Source organism: Solanum tuberosum, unplaced genomic scaffold (assembly GCF_000226075.1).
Source record: "Solanum tuberosum cultivar DM 1-3 516 R44 unplaced genomic scaffold, SolTub_3.0 scf00245, whole genome shotgun sequence".
Taxonomy (NCBI): domain Eukaryota; kingdom Viridiplantae; phylum Streptophyta; class Magnoliopsida; order Solanales; family Solanaceae; genus Solanum; species Solanum tuberosum.
Window position 1 is genome coordinate 413,056 of NW_006239167.1, and position 16,073 is coordinate 429,128.

The 16,073-nt window shown below is 32.1% G+C and overlaps 2 protein-coding genes and 1 long non-coding RNA gene across 3 annotated transcripts; 1 reads left to right on the plus strand and 2 right to left on the minus strand.

Moving 5' to 3' along the window:
• Positions 1 to 3,828: 3,828 nt before the first annotated feature.
• Positions 3,829 to 6,148, plus strand: LOC102583233 (two-component response regulator ARR17-like). The gene is made up of 5 exons (XM_006357236.2): positions 3,829 to 4,259; positions 5,372 to 5,451; positions 5,566 to 5,643; positions 5,725 to 5,795; positions 5,871 to 6,148. Exons 1-5 carry the CDS (start codon positions 4,115 to 4,117, stop codon positions 5,965 to 5,967), a joined length of 471 nt encoding a protein of 156 aa, XP_006357298.1. The 5' UTR covers positions 3,829 to 4,114; the 3' UTR covers positions 5,968 to 6,148.
• Positions 6,149 to 6,754: 606 nt separating this feature from the next.
• Positions 6,755 to 7,620, minus strand: LOC107062573 (uncharacterized). Its single transcript, XR_001474707.1, has 2 exons — positions 7,382 to 7,620; positions 6,755 to 7,238 (listed from the first exon to the last, which is right to left on the minus strand). It is a non-coding gene; the product is annotated as an uncharacterized lncRNA (long non-coding RNA).
• Positions 7,621 to 8,400: 780 nt separating this feature from the next.
• LOC102583772 (transmembrane protein 87B-like) lies at positions 8,401 to 13,555 on the minus strand. Its single transcript, XM_006357237.2, has 5 exons — positions 13,133 to 13,555; positions 11,025 to 11,958; positions 10,438 to 10,533; positions 10,084 to 10,220; positions 8,401 to 9,038 (listed from the first exon to the last, which is right to left on the minus strand). Exons 1-5 carry the CDS (start codon positions 13,387 to 13,389, stop codon positions 8,858 to 8,860), a joined length of 1,605 nt encoding a protein of 534 aa, XP_006357299.1. The 5' UTR covers positions 13,390 to 13,555; the 3' UTR covers positions 8,401 to 8,857.
• Between the last annotated feature and the right edge of the window lie 2,518 nt (positions 13,556 to 16,073).

Genomic DNA, 16,073 nt, shown 5'->3' on the forward strand with positions numbered 1-16,073 from the left:
CTAGTAATAACTTCTCTTTTTTTTTTTTTTGTGGGGGGGGGGGGGGGGTAAGGTTAGCAGAGAGGGGTTTCCTCAAAAAGCATAGTACAAGGAAAACTGATTTTGTTGTACGTGTTTAGTCTATAGTAAAAAAGAGAACTTCAAAACTAAATTGGTGCAGATACATTTCTTCAAAATGCCGCAATAGTTATAGGGTTCTTGTGGGAGATAGATTTGGTTTTACATAAAGATATGAAAATGCCATTTTCTTCTCACCAATTCGTAAGTGATCGTAAATGATCATTTTCATGCTATTATTAGTCCCCTTCCCCGACTTTTATTACAAACTCTCTCTTCTCGCTCCCTTAGCTGCTACCAAGCAGGAGCAAAAGAGGACTATGTTGAATTAAAATGAGTTCTCATTTCTCGGATAATTAAGCTTTGACAAGGGAGAGGAGGATCTTTCTCATACCTGACCTTACATGAGCCTAATGGAGAAAAGTGTATGCTAAATAGTAGAAGACTTCTACGGAGAAAAGAGAAAAGTCTATGCCCAATAGGGAAAGAGTGCGATAAAAGGATGTCCATCTGTCAATGGTTAGCTCGTAGACGTAACTATTGGGCCTAGATTTGTTGATGGATCTGGTCTTGTCGAATAGGGTATCAAAAGAGTATACATCTCCTCTATGATGGGGTTTTGTTAAATTATGTGAAATGCAATTAATCATATGTCTAGTAATATCCTTTGATATGTTGGTACAAACTTGGTGTTTTTGGACCTACATATACTAGTGTAGAAAGATATTGGAAGTTTCTCAAATTCCGTACAATATTATCTGCCGTATCACAAAATGCTAGCAAATATTTGGTTTCCAAGATTCATTTAGCCCAAATTGCATCTTATTTTTATAAAAATCGAATCGGATCTTCCTTCATGTATTAACAACTACACCACTTGGAGAAGGGAGATCCATTTTGATTTAGGAGTAAATAAACTATATTTCTCTTATTTTATTTCAAGAAAAATTCAGAAAAGTGATAATACTAAGGATAATATGGGATCTTTTAGTTACGGTATTATTATATTATGATTTCTTCCCAATTAAATTGAAAATTCACTCTTCCCAATAAGCATAAACATTGTTTAATACTTATTTAGTAAAATCTCTTCAAGTTACGCCTATGAGAACAGCGTGCATTTGACTTCATTCGGATTTGGTTTTCAACCAAAAAAAATAAGAGAATAATTTTAATCTTTAGTTGGTGCATGTAGTTGTTTCATTATGTATCAAAAAATGAACTTCTTTATATTTGTTGTATAAATGAACTTTTATACTTGTTAGTGTGATATAATTTGAACCTAAAAAGTTTTAAAAGAACATGTCACTTATTTAAGTGTGTTCGAATCGGGGTTTGAAACCAAATCCCTCCTCAAGAGAATAGATGGGGCGATTCGGGTGAGATCCAACTTTCAATTCACTCGTGGGATCTGGGTGGTTCGGGGGGACCACCACAACTCCTCTATTCTCGAGAACCCATACATCCCTTATCAGTGTATGGAACTATCTCTCGAGCACAAGTTTAGGAAAGGCTTACGATGGATACTTAGGCACCCTTCTGAATATTAAGTATGAATCATAATTCAACTATTTCTTAATCTATTTCGTGTTCCAGATATTCGAATAAATATCTGACGAAGTAGAACCATCTCTATCAAGATGAGAGACTCATTCTATGTACTAGCTAGCTATCAATAGGATCAACTATAACAAGTCACACACTCATACTTCGGAAATACAAAAACAAAGAAATTTCATGATCGAACTGCCCCAAAAAAATAGTACGGACTATTGAGAGGAGTCAAATCCTAATTTTAAATATTCTCTCCGATCCATATTATGTGAAATATTTTTAAAAAAATATTTAAAGATTACTTTCCACTATTATTCTTTTGATCATTTTCAAATGAAAATGTAAAGTAGTTAAAGAATCTCATTAAATAAAGGATAAAACATGGAAAACGTCCTAATAATTCTTTTGAACTTAAAACTATGAAAAAAGTTCCAACAATTTATCGCGGAAGCATAATAGTGCAGTGTAGGGGTGACAAATGGTTGGATTGGATCGGATTTGGATGGATTGAGCAAAAATTGTTTGGATTGCAATCCACCCAAATAGAATATGAGTAAATATGGATTTGGTCAAATATGATTTGGGTAAAATGGTTCTAACCCATTTAAAAAAATCTATTTTTTTTAAAAAAATTATGTCCTCCCCTGGGCACCCCCCACCCTCCTCGGGAACCCCCACCTTCCACCAACCGACCCCTAAATTTTATTTTGTTTTTCAAAAACAAAAAAAATTCTGTTTTTCCAAAAAAAATAAAAAATTACCCCCTTCCCAGGCCCCCCCTCCCCCCAATCGACCCCTAATTTTTTCAAAAGGAAAAAAAAAATTACCCTCTCCCCCGGGGAACCCTCACCCCCAGCCCCTTTCCACCAACCTACCCCTAATTTTTTTTTGTTTTCCAAAAACAAAAAAAAATCTGTTTTTTCAATCAAGTTTGAAAATTAATTGAATTTTTGAAAATTAATATTAATTTTTTTATTTTTTAGCACAATTAAGAATTTTGAGTGGAAGTGAAAACTAAGTGATCTATTATGGGTCAATATGAATACCCATATTATTTTAACTATATTTGTAGAGACTCTTAAAATAATTTGAAGCCCATATTTAACCAATTAAAATATGAGTGATCCGAGTCATTAAATATGAACAAAATGAACTCATTTCAATAATATGGGTTGAAATTGCCACCCCTAGTGCAGTGAATAGGCTGCCACAATGAAAGCAAACTTAATTGAATGATGGAAGGAGTAATATAAATGGACTGAAAATCACCATTGATGCTTCATAATTATTAGTTCTTGAGACAACACATCTCTGTTGGTGGAAATTAATTGTAGCAAATTTTAAGCAGATTTGGTCCCCATTATAACGATTTTGCTGGATACGCTATCATTTATTTCCAAAATCTTTTTTATTTTTGCACCAGATATTCTGCATCATATTCCGCCATTTAATTGAAATATTGTGACCTAAGTCTTTTTATTTTTATTTTTTTAACAAATAAAGTAATTTGATATGAATTTAAGTAATATACATGGATAATGCAATTATGAATTTTACATCATTAAAATAATCTCACTGTTTTAGCAAGTTGTCCGCCGTCTTACCAATTAATTATGTGCAACGAACTATAGTTATCTTTTAATTGACTAATATTTTACCCTATTAATGTGTATATACAAGTTTATACAACTACTTACGAGTTACAAACATTAACACCTTGTTTGGATGGTTGTTATTCGTTGTATTGCATCGTAAGTTTAAATATACAACGTTTGTTTTGATTGTTATTTAAATTCTATTATATTGTATCATTTAAATCTATCATTTGATAACGACGAAAAGAACTATGTAACGACATGTTTAGTGTGATTGCATCATTACCTCAATATTTTCTTCTCATTTTGTCTTTATTTATTATTTAATAATTATATTTCATCTTTTACCCTACGTTTTCATTGTAGTTTTACCCCGTACCTTACTTTTCTTGTAGATTTATCATTCAAATTATGGATGTGTGACATCATGAAACGATAGAGAATGATACAATCTATTCAAACAGTGTATTCATTAAAATAATACAATATAATATAATAAAATACAATACGATATATTATGAAATAATACGTAACAATCATCCAAACAAAGTGTAATGTTAAAATATTGTCCTCTGCCACCTCCCTCTAAAATATATATGTATAAAAAAGGAATGAGCTGGATGGAGGAATCAACATAGTGATACTGTTTTAGTGAAAAATCAAATATGAAGATCACCAAATATCTGTGACAATCCCTTTCTTTGATTTTATTTATTTTCATCATTTTCCCAAGAAAATTCTCACCATCTTTCCCTTCCTCAAATCACACCTTTTTAATTAGTATATATATACACACACCAATCACATTACTTTTATTTTGAACTACTTGATTCTTCTTGCTTCTTTCTCCCTATATATTTAGTGAAAGTGAAAGTGAAATTTCTCTGAATTAAATTATAGCGAAAGAAATGGAGATGTTTGCTAATTCATCATCGATTTCAAAGGGAATGGGGGAAGTTGTTGCAAGTGATGAACCTCATGTCTTAGCTGTTGATGACAATCTTGTTGATCGTAAACTTGTTGAAATATTACTCAAGAAATCTTCTTGCAAAGGTAATCACACTATTCAATCTTCTATTTATTTTATTCACAATCATGTGGTGCATTTTTTAGACTTGATACCAATGTAATGTTGAATTATTGTCTTTCAAGTTTGTGCACTAGAACTACAAATTTATGCAAGGAATTATAAAACTAAACTAAAATATTACACTTCAATTTTTTGAACTTGCAAGTTTTGGTAATGTCAACATCCTGCCTATGGCAAGACCATGAATGGTTGGGGGCTCGGGTCAGAGTCATGTTCGAACATGTCACTTGCTTGGTGAACTTGGTTAAGAAACAAAATTGTATATTTACCTATAGTTTTTGACCTGATAATAAACACTTGATCTTAACAATAAGTTTTGCACTTCCTTTTCACTAAACAAAAATCTTCTATTATGACAAAGAGATTCAATAGTTCATATATCACAAAAAAATTATTTTCACCATATTTACATAGTATAAAAATAATTTTTTGGCAAAGATACCTCTCCCAAAAAACATAAAAGAAGAATTTATGTACATTTTGCATTGAAGAAAGTTCCACATTCGAGGGTAAAAAGCGTCTCTATAGTCTATACATTCGGACACAAAATCTCTAGTTAAATAAATATAAAGTAAATATCAATTTGGTACAGCAAATTAACTAAATTGATATTTACTTGTACCAAATCTTTTAAGTCAACCTTTTGGATTTGGCAACAGCTGTGTCTACGTAATCACACTACTTTTCTTTTGCTGTAAAATCTTTGAGAATCTTAATAGTTGTAGATTTTTTTTTAGCCCTTGTACTTCATAACGTGCATGACTCAATTATTTTTCCTTATCCAAAAATAGGAAAATTCACATGCCTGGATAACATAATTATACAACATATTCTGTTTTTTGGTCGGGGATTAAACTGTTTAGCTATAATGACCATGTGTATGTATGGATGTTTATTGTGTTAAATAAATGTGTAACCAGTGACGGAACCAGAATTTTCACTAAGAGGTTCAAAATATGAATTAGATGAAAACAATTTTTTTAAACCCTTCGACCCTAACTGGCTCCCCTAAACACAAATATTAAAGCATAAGTGAAAGATGGATCTATTTCATTGATTTGCATGTTTTGTTCAGTAACTACTGCAGAAGATGGTCTGAGGGCATTAGAGTATTTGGGTTTGGCAGCACATCAAGATAGCTCGGCAAATAGCAATGTGAGTCTCTTCTCTATTCAGTGTATATAACTTAAACTCGTAAAGATGAAAATGTGAATGCAGGCTATTACTAAAGTTGTGGTTATAATGAATATACTTTAATTTGTTGTGCAGGGCTCAAAGGTTAATATGATAATAACAGATTATTGTATGCCAGGAATGACTGGTTATGAACTGCTCAAGAAAATAAAGGTACTAACTGTTTTGTTAATATAGTTATTCCTTAAGAATTTGAACTTAATATGTTGCTTCAATTCAATGCATTACAAGCAGGAATCGTCGATGATGAAGGATGTGCCAGTTGTGATAATGTCATCCGAGAATATCCCAACTCGAATTAATCAGTAATTATAACAACTCTTCATTACTATGTAACATTGTCATCTGATACTGAACAAAGATTTGTGTAAAATTGACAGATGTATGGAAGAAGGAGCTCAAATATTCATGCTGAAGCCTCTGAAACACTCTGATGTCGAAAGGCTAAGATGCCAAATAATGCAATGCCGAGGATAGATAGATATTAATATGTATGAGTTATTATGAGAGTCGATCAGTCTAAATGACTCGTGAAGTTAAATGTTTAATGTCTATTTATCTATCTTTTGAGATTTAGATCAAATCCCTGCTTTTATGAAGGAATCATATTTTCAGTTATGCAGAATTTACTTTTACACAAAAGCTGTGGAGCCAAATTTGTTAAGGACTAATTCATTGTATGATAGCCTAGTATATGACTTATTATCCTCAAAACTAGATTTAAGTTAGAGATATATACTTGTCAGTGTAAAGATATTTTTATATAACTACTGTTGTTTAACCATTTTAAAATTGCTAAATGGTCAATGCTCTCATAAAAAGGAAGTGGTAAAGAAATATATTAAAACATTTCAGCTATGGCTTTCCATCCCTTTAGCATAAGGTCTACTTTATCTGATTCCTTTGCTCCACCTATTTTGTGTCATAGCTCATATTTCGAGTCAAAATGGTGTATTTAAGAGAACTGTAGCATTCAAAACTCGGAATGATAGGTAATACTTGACATAATTCGCTTGGCGTATGACTCAATAAGATACAAGTCCCTCAACATTTGCCAAAAATTGTAGCATTTAGACATTAGTATTTGTTAGTTATTCATCACATCAATCATCATAACATTATATCTCTCTTCCTTAACAGAACTTAAGAAAGTTGGAGATTCACAATCACCAAGTCCATTAGCCAAGTCCTACTAGGATTGCAGTTTTCTATTTCCTAAAGAACAAAAAAACAGAATGGGGCATCTGTGCAGTTTACGAAAATCAAAGGGTCGAGAAACTCAACACCACTATACTCTTTCAAACAAACGAAGTTACATGATTTGCAACAGCATATAGTTGAACAAGATTCTATTTTTCTTCCACCCGTGAACAAACAACAACTCAAAAATTATAACTGGTACTAGGTAAAGTATACACAAACAAAGAAAATTGAAATACTAAACAATCCTCTGAAATTGAAAAACAAAAATGACAACTTTGTCTCGCTATAGTAGGGAGACAATCATCAAATTGGGGGTTACAAGAAATGGCTGTGGTGGTGGTGGTGGTGTCTATGTTCATCCCATCCTAAACAGTGCAGAAAAGGGTAACAGGCCATAAAGATGCATCTTGTAAACATAGAGAAGACAGAGGAGACTAGCAAGCAAGGACAACAACAACATGCCAGTAAGGGATCATCATATGGATTGGCACCTTCATGGTGGTGGTGGTGGTGATGGTGATGACCCATCTCCTTCTTTATTTATACTGACAAAAGCAGAACAAATAATTAGCCATTATTCAATTAACAAATCAAAAAACACCCACTTCCTTATATACTATCTGAGTCTTGATGAAAAAGATGGAATCTTTAGTATAAAAATGAAACTCAAATCAAGCAAAGAACGTACCGTTGTGAGTTGTGAAATGAACCTTCCTCTTTTCTTTTGTCAATTGTTTAATTATTGCAAGCTACAAAGGAAAAGCTATACCAAAATGAATCATAAGTTGAATTTGGGGGAAATTTATAAGACTTGTGAATGGCGTTGGGTCGAACAGAGATTTCAGCAATTTTTAGATAACTTAATAGCAGTGTCCATCCAATTGACGTGGCAACACCTAAGTGGTAGATAGAGTTGACACTCGAAATTAAAATCCCCCATTTCTCATACGCGGATTCGTAATAATTCCATCCTGGAAATGAACTTACCTTCTAACTTAAGGAATTGCTCTTTCCTTCTAACACTTTGTTTGGATGGTTGTTAATTGTTATCTATTATTTCATAAATCATAATTGTATTGTATCATTTTCTGTTGTTATATAATGTCACACATCTATAATTTGAATGATAAACCTACAAGAAAACTAAAGTACGAGATAGAGCTACTAAGAAAATGTATGATAGAAGATGAAATATGATTATTAAATAATGAATAAAGACAAAATGAGATGAAAATATTAAGGTAACGATGCAATCACACCAAATCGATCGTTACATAAAATAGATATTTTTGTTGTTACCTAACAATGGATTTAAACGATACGATATAATAGAATTTAAGTAACAATCAAAATAAACATTGTATTTAAACTAACAATACAATACAATATAACAGGTAACAACCATCCAATGATTTATCCTATTTTATTTTATTCTTTATTCAATATTAAATAACTACATATACTAATTATTATGTTAATTACTCAGGAAATATCTTACTCGCGCCAGATATTTTAACAAAACTAAGCTTTTAACCTCAAAGCATGGCTATGTGGTATAAAATTAGTATGACAGATGCATATCCTGCATTCAATTTTTTGTTATAAACATCAGGTGCGCAAAAGTATTTTCAGAAGACTCGTTACATTCAAAGGCCAAGAAGTGAAGAAAGAGTATATCCAGCCTAAAAGGGGAAGGAAAAACAAAAATATTGATAATGGAAAAAGTATTATAGCACAAAATAAGTAAGCATTCATATTTGAATTTGATGTATTTGGTTATCACATATGACCACCACAAGGATCTCTTTTTGTATCTTCTCTAAATTAGCATGAAGCTTAATCCACTTCACAATATGTTTGAAGTTTCAATTACTCAGCCTACAATTGTGATTGCCCCTAAGAACTAGACTTCACCGCCAAGCTCACTTGCTGGACTTCTCCGGCTATTCGTCAACAAGAGATGCTTCAGAAAGATGCCAATCTTCCATGCAACATTGTTTCAGTTCTCCCGTCCAACTTGCTAATCTTCAACCACCACGTATTTCAGTCTGATCTTCTACGAAAAATAGAGAGAAAAAAAAGGAGGTATAAATAGTATCTGGGCAAACTTCTTATGTCCATGCGTGAATGGGAAGGTTGAAAGAACAACAGAAAATAAATATCATCATTCTCTTTTGTCCTCCTCAAGAACAACTTCTCCAAGACTAAACACATGATCTGCTGTAATAGATGCCTTCCTCTCCTTCCTATCCAGTTTAGACAGATCTCCTCCCACTATAACACTACTGCCTGTGAGGGACAGACCCTCCTCCTCGTCATCAAGAGCCTCCCCTGAGTATGCGTATCTGTGAAGTAGCAAAGAGATGCCAAATTAGAGACTATTTTACAGCATTGAGAGAATGACAGGCTATAAAACCAAAAAGTGGAATATACAGATTTTCTACGTTCCAACTTTCCTATTCTCTCGCGAAGTACAAACACTGTCACCACCAGAGAATTAACTTTTACAAACCTATCCCAACTCATCAAAACCCAACCCTAAATACATTGGACAAACAAAACAGGTTTTCTATAGGCTTACTTAATCTTAGAACAGTTGGAAAGGCACAAGAACTATGTCGGAGCTTCAGATATCATTATTTGCACATAGAATTCATAATTACTCGTATTGGCTAGATGAAAGAAGATTCAGAGCTTTACTCATGCAGAGGATGTTGCATCCATAAACCTTCTTTGAATAATTTTATGCTAATTAGTTCGTATGACCCTCTGTCTGTGCATTAGTTTCCAACTATATCAAACTGTTTTTCTGTTATAAAGATACAAGGCTCTTTTTTGCCCATAAAATTAAAAGATGGGAACAAGCAAAATGCTTCATCCATTTTGATAAAACTTGTCAATTTAGGAGATGAACATCAAAAGAATCACTCACATCTTTCAACCCACATTGTTATACTTGTAAAAAACTAATTCTGCACAAACTATTTGTACAGACAAATAGAAATGCCAAAAATGATTCTGAAAGGATTCTATATTTCCACCCAACTCCACATATTGAAGGCCAAGAATTTTTGTCACTCTTGAGCACTTTGTCTTCCTATCCTCAACTCAATATAGATCTCTTAATAGTCATTGGTAATGAATAGTGCATACCATCTTCCCCAGTAGCCCAAAGACTCACTTTGCAGCATCAAATCACAGTTAATCATGAATAGGCACCATTCTTTCCCTTTATAAATGGTATCAGTAGCCATCATCAATGCACGTTTAGATCATTCTATGACTGGAAGTAGGTTTTAATCCTCATTTCTTTACAATAATCATCAGACAGTATCAATAGAAGCAATACTAATTATATTGGCAATAAAAGGAAGGGGTAAGGATGTTCACCTGGTTGGGTTATTCGAAGGAGCCCAGAGAATGCATATTACCCATAAAAGCAAGTATGCTAGTAATGTCCAGAAAGCAGGTATAATCCAGGCTCTTCGCCACAACTCACTCAATGGATCACTTGCATTAAAGTACAGCTGAATAAACAAGGAAATTAGCTTTCGTAGAGAAATCAAGAAAACTCAAACACAGTGATATGACATGAAGAGATGCAGAGCGAAATTTTTGTAGGAAATCATCAACAGCACAAGATATGCATTGTTGCATAATACAGTAAGTACTTAGAGAAACTTCCAGATACAGGGAGACTTAAAATATTGTGGAAAGAAGAAGAAATAGAACCATAAAAGATACCTCATAGCCAATCCAAGCAACAGAGAGAAGAACTGAAACGGCTAGAGAATTGGTAAATTTTCGGTACAGTTCAAGCTTGGCCAGGCTTCTCCGAACCTGAGGTCCATATGGGCAAAAAGGAAGCTTTCAGTTTACATAAAAGGATGTGTGAGTTGTTGTCCTCTCACATTGAAGAAGATCAATAACACTTTCCAATCAAAGAAATTACAAAACAACTTAAAACAGTTGACAATCATGTAAACCTTCTCCTACGCGTTAAGAAGAGTTAAAAAAGAGTGTGATGGACTATTATTGGTTCTATTGTTGCAGTTCTCCATGTCTACCAACCAGAGTTCAAAGGAATCAGTTACATCCACCAAACAATAAAAAAAGAAAGAATATGATTATGATGAAAATGCAATCTTTTCCTTTGAGCAAAGAAGAAATTGGGAAACGCAAAATCTGACAGTAAATAGATGATCAACCATCCTTTGTTTATTTAATTATTTTTTAAGAAGGTAAAACTGATCAACCATCTTATTTTTGTGACTAGTACTTTTTCACCAATCTATAACTGCTAGAATAAAGAGAAGGAAAGTTGTCATCACCTGAAGCTTCTCTAATGTTTTGGACAATGAGGAAAATATCCATACGATGAAGCAGGAATCTAATAAAGCAACAGGTAACACCAAAAAGATTCTCGCTTTTCCAGAGAAGTCATTGATATTACCCAAATGTTCAACCAGCTCCAAGGCTTCAGAAGCTAGAAAGTATACCACACCCAAAAGAAGTACCTTTGAGGTTATACCTCCCAGTGTGGGTCTTACAACACCATAGCCCATCGATACCACTAGAAGAAGTAAACGTGAGACAGTCTTCTTGATAGCACTGAAGGTAACAGCCCACATGGTGATTCCCATTGGCCTGCTTCCTGTAGCATTAAAATTTGCATATTCAAAATACCAAAGAGCCATTTCACACATTCCAAGACCAATCACGGCAGTAATGTGATAGTGCAATTGTATTATATCCTTCCAATGTTGCACAAACCGTAAAAACCACAAGAGACCAAGAATGAGGTATGCTAGAGACATCAAACCGTAAAATGTCATCAGTGGTGCCATCTTCCCAGGTAGATAGCCTTCTGGGTTTCTCCAAACAGTTCTACCACTAATTAATGTGCCCTTGAGTTCCGGATTGCAGAACATAAAATAGAGATAATACATTCCAGTCTTGTTGATCTGAACATTATTGAATACCACATTAGCTTCTTCACTGTTTCCTTCAAAGGACGTCTGAATCCGTTTTGGCCACCCAGGGTTCTCAGGATCTTGATGGATTATAACCTCTCCTACCTTGCAGGATCCATCTTTGGCAAGAGCCGGGGTGCAGCATATTGCATCAGAATTCAGATAGGAACCCCCAATTTCGTTCCTGTCTTTGACCTCCAGTATTATGGCTTCAACAATTCCACTACTCTGCTGCATCTCATTTTGCTTATTTGCAGCCTCCTTTGTTCTTCTAAAGATGATTGACTCAAACCTGAAATCATTATGGACGGCATCCGTGAGTCACTGAAATTATTCATTACATATTTTGGATTCTATTTATGAATCACACACCATCAATACCCAATAAATGCATTAGCTAATGAATAATAAAATAAAAAAGAATTTGGTTATGCAAAGACAAACATCAAAACATTTTATTTCTGGAGAACACATTGAAATTTTTATCTATTCGGAAATATCTGAACTTCTCCATGACTTATTCCACCTAGACGTTTTTTGTCAATCTTTAATCATAGAAAGTTTCATCAAAACACTGTCCTGGTACAAATCCTACATCATGTAGGATTATTATGTTTCACCAATTTTTCTGTGCAACCAAAACTGAAATTAATCCATAAATCGATTTCAACAACAAGAAGAAGAAGAAGAAGAAGAACAACAACAACAACAATAAACCCAGTAAAATCCCATAGGCAGGGTCTCGGTGGGGTAGTGTGTACGCAAACCTCACCCCTACCTTATGATGATAGGGTGGTAAAATATTTCTTTAAGAAAACAATCTCCATGGAGAACATTTACCACCACCAAATGCTTAAAAAACATAACTTTATGTATTTCACTCTTTGCATACTCTCTTTATTACTTCCTGTTGTTTCAGTTGCCTCTGTTATCTTATTATTTAGCTGCTAGTGCTCTCATCTACATTATTGTCAGCATTACTTACTTTTTACTTTTACATTCTTGATTTTGATATGTTTTACTTGAATCAAATGTCTATTGAAAACAACCTCTCTACCACCTTCACAAGGCAGGGTTAAGGCTTCAACACATGGCTCTATCCAAACCCCACTTGTTAATACACTGGGTATGTTATTGTTGTTGCATTCTACTTCCTCTAGCACACTAAAAAGATTTGATTGGACAAAATTCTGCAGAATAAATTCATCTACCTAACTCCTTCACATTGTAAAATAGCATTCAAAAACCATCACCCATGTTGTGAATACCCTTTTCAAATCTTGACAAAACAAATAAGATTCACATTGTTCCCTAGCCATCTTTAATTTAATATCACATCCACATCTACAACTTACAAGACTACAATAATTTCTTCAAATAGCTCAGAAAAAAGTTCACCAAACACCAGAATACCTTTAAAATCAAATGTAGAACTGGAAAAACAAAAGGGTACTGAATTTTGGTACCTGATAAAGGATTTGCCATTAATGGGTTTATTGTTATTGTTATTACTGTCATCAGAAACGAGAAGAGGGGAATCTTGAACCTTAGAAGCATAAAGACCTTCACTACCACCATGAAAGAAAAATGAATTGAAACGAGGAATGAAAGCTTCATCTTTGTACTCATGGATCGACCCATTTACTACCATTACCCAACTGCTCAGAAAGAGTAGTCCTTCAATTACATACATTAGATCACATTTACCCTTTCTGTATCTCATCTTCCTATGGCTCACTGGATGTATAATTTGTACGATGAAGGTCAAAAAGTGGGTTCTTGCGTGAAAATGAATTCAAAGAAGAAGAAAAAAGAGAGATGATGAAGAAGAAGAAAGTGAGAGTTGAATACCGGTTAAGGGTATTTGTTTTGTCAAAGCTAATTAAAGTATGCTACTAATTGCTTATTAAAGTCTGATGGATAGTGTGTTATTCACTTTTATTTGTTTACTATTCAAATATATATTTTTATATTTACTTGTCATTACTAATATATCAAGTAAATATAATTAAACACTCACTGTTATATTCACTATTCAATAAAAAAGGAATTTTCTTTCGTTACAAAGGGTTGATTCTACTATATTTTCAGGAGTGATTTCTTACGAACTTATTACTAAGAATTAATCCTGCTTAACACATAAAATGTGATTAATTAAATGACATTTAAGAATGAGAAGAGTAAGGTCGGCGTCTTGTTGTCTCCCAACACACACATAAGTGTATATATATAGTCGTAAAGAATAAAATGATTATAAGCAATCAGATAATGTCAAATGTCAAACCTCATAGAGACTTAAGTGCCAACAAATTCTTGATTGATTCTACTGAGATTATAGTAACAAATGTTGTCCAATTTCAAGAGAAGTGGTTGTTTGTTTATTTTAATAATTATACTAAAGCAAGAACAATTAAAAGTGATTAAATTGTTAGAGTTGTTCATAGATATATTAAGACCTAGGGTTAGACGTTTGCATAATCCCATCATATTTACATATAGTTATTAAGCTAGTTTCAGATATCTATCGAATTATTGAGTAACATGTTTGATATTATGGTCATGATCTCTCGATCCTCTAAACGTCTATCTAAATTAGAATTCTAACTACATCGTTGAGTGAGGATAGTCAACTAATTTGAATGCATTTGTATATCCTTTTGTATTTTAGGCAAGTAGGGCAAAATAAGTATGTCTCCATACTAGCCGAAAATCTGTTCGCAGACGCATCCTACTCCTCTTAACCACATTCTATTCTCATCTTATGTCTCTCGACTTCTACAAGCAATCAATTGTTTAATTTATCTTATTGGTCGTGAAGCAATATAATAATAAGCATAAGGTTAAAAGAACAAAACGTAATGGTAGAAACCATATTAACAATCTATCTATATAAACTACAATGTTTATACGATGACCTAAGCGTGGCAACGGGACCGGAATCGGAATGGAACTGGCCACCACGGGCCGGAACCGTACCGGAACCGGGACGAACCGGAACTGGTAATTTCGGGAAAAAATATCAAGACCCGTCCTGGACAGGAAACCGGGTCCCAACGACTATATTTTTAAAATTTTTTTATTAAAATTAAAAAATTAGGAACATTACTCAAAAAATATTAAAACTTTTATAATTTTAAAGTTAAAAATTTATACTTTTAAAGTTTTAAATACAAACTTTCAAACTTTAAAAGTATAAAAGTTTAAATTTTACACTTTAAAAGTTGTGAAAAATTAAATTCAAACTTTAAAACTATAAAACTATAAAAGTTTAAATTTCACCCTTTAAAAGTTTGAAAATTTAAAATTCAAACTTTAAAACTATAAAAGTTTAAATTTCACCCTTTAAAAGTTTGAAAATTTAAAATTCAAACTTTAAAACTATAAAAGTTTAAATTTCACCCTTTAAAAGTTTGAAAATTTAAAATTCAAACTTTAAAACTATAAAAGTTTAAATTTCACCCTTTAAAAGTTTGAAAATTTAAAATTCAAACTTTAAAACTATAAAAGTTTAAATTTCACCCTTTAAAAGTTTGAAAATTTAAAATTCAAACTTTAAAACTATAAAAGTTTAAATTTCACCCTTTAAAAGTTTGAAAATTTAAAATTCAAACTTTAAAACTATAAAAGTTTAAATTTCACCCTTTAAAAGTTTGAAAATTTAAAATTCAAACTTTAAAACTATAAAAGTTTAAATTTCACCCTTTAAAAGTTTGAAAATTTAAAATTCAAACTTTAAAACTATAAAAGTTTAAATTTCACCCTTTAAAAGTTTGAAAATTTAAAATTCAAACTTTAAAACTATAAAAGTTTAAATTTCACCCTTTAAAAGTTTGAAAATTTAAAATTCAAACTTTAAAACTATAAAAGTTTAAATTTCACCCTTTAAAAGTTTGAAAATTTAAATTCAAACTTTAAAACTATAAAACTATAAAAGTTTAAATTTCACCCTTTAAAAGTTTGAAAATTTAAATTCAAACTTTAAAACTATAAAAGTTTAAATTTCACCCTTTAAAAGTTTGAAAATTTAAATTCAAACTTTAAAACTATAAAACTATAAAAGTTTAAATTTCACCCTTTAAAAGTTTGAAAATTTAAATTCAAACTTTAAAACTATAAAACTATAAAAGTTTAAATTTCACCCTTTAAAAGTTTGAAAATTTAAATTCAAACTTTAAAACTATAAAACTATAAAAGTTTAAATTTCACCCTTTAAAAGTTTGAAAATTTAAATTCAAACTTTAAAACTATAAAACTATAAAAGTTTAAATTTCACCCTTTAAAAGTTTGAAAATTTAAATTCAAACTTTAAAACTATAAAACTATAAAAGTTTAAATTTCACCCTTTAAAAGTTTGAAAATTTAAATTCAAACTTTAAAACTATAAAACTATAAAAGTTTAAATTTCAC

Excerpts from the sequence above, each read along its gene's own strand:
- LOC102583233 (XM_006357236.2), top strand. The coding sequence starts at position 4,115 with ATGGAGATGTTTGCTAATTCATCATCGATTTCAAAGGGAATGGGGGAA. Across the intron at positions 4,260-5,371 it reads CAAGAAATCTTCTTGCAAAG|TAACTACTGCAGAAGATGGT; the intron begins GTAATCACACTA and ends TGTTTTGTTCAG. Across the intron at positions 5,452-5,565 it reads ATAGCTCGGCAAATAGCAAT|GGCTCAAAGGTTAATATGAT; the intron begins GTGAGTCTCTTC and ends TTTGTTGTGCAG.
- LOC102583772 (XM_006357237.2), bottom strand. The coding sequence starts at position 13,389 with ATGAGATACAGAAAGGGTAAATGTGATCTAATGTATGTAATTGAAGGA. Across the intron at positions 11,959-13,132 it reads AATGGCAAATCCTTTATCAG|GTTTGAGTCAATCATCTTTA; the intron begins GTACCAAAATTC and ends TAATGATTTCAG. Across the intron at positions 10,534-11,024 it reads AAACATTAGAGAAGCTTCAG|GTTCGGAGAAGCCTGGCCAA; the intron begins GTGATGACAACT and ends TATGGACCTCAG.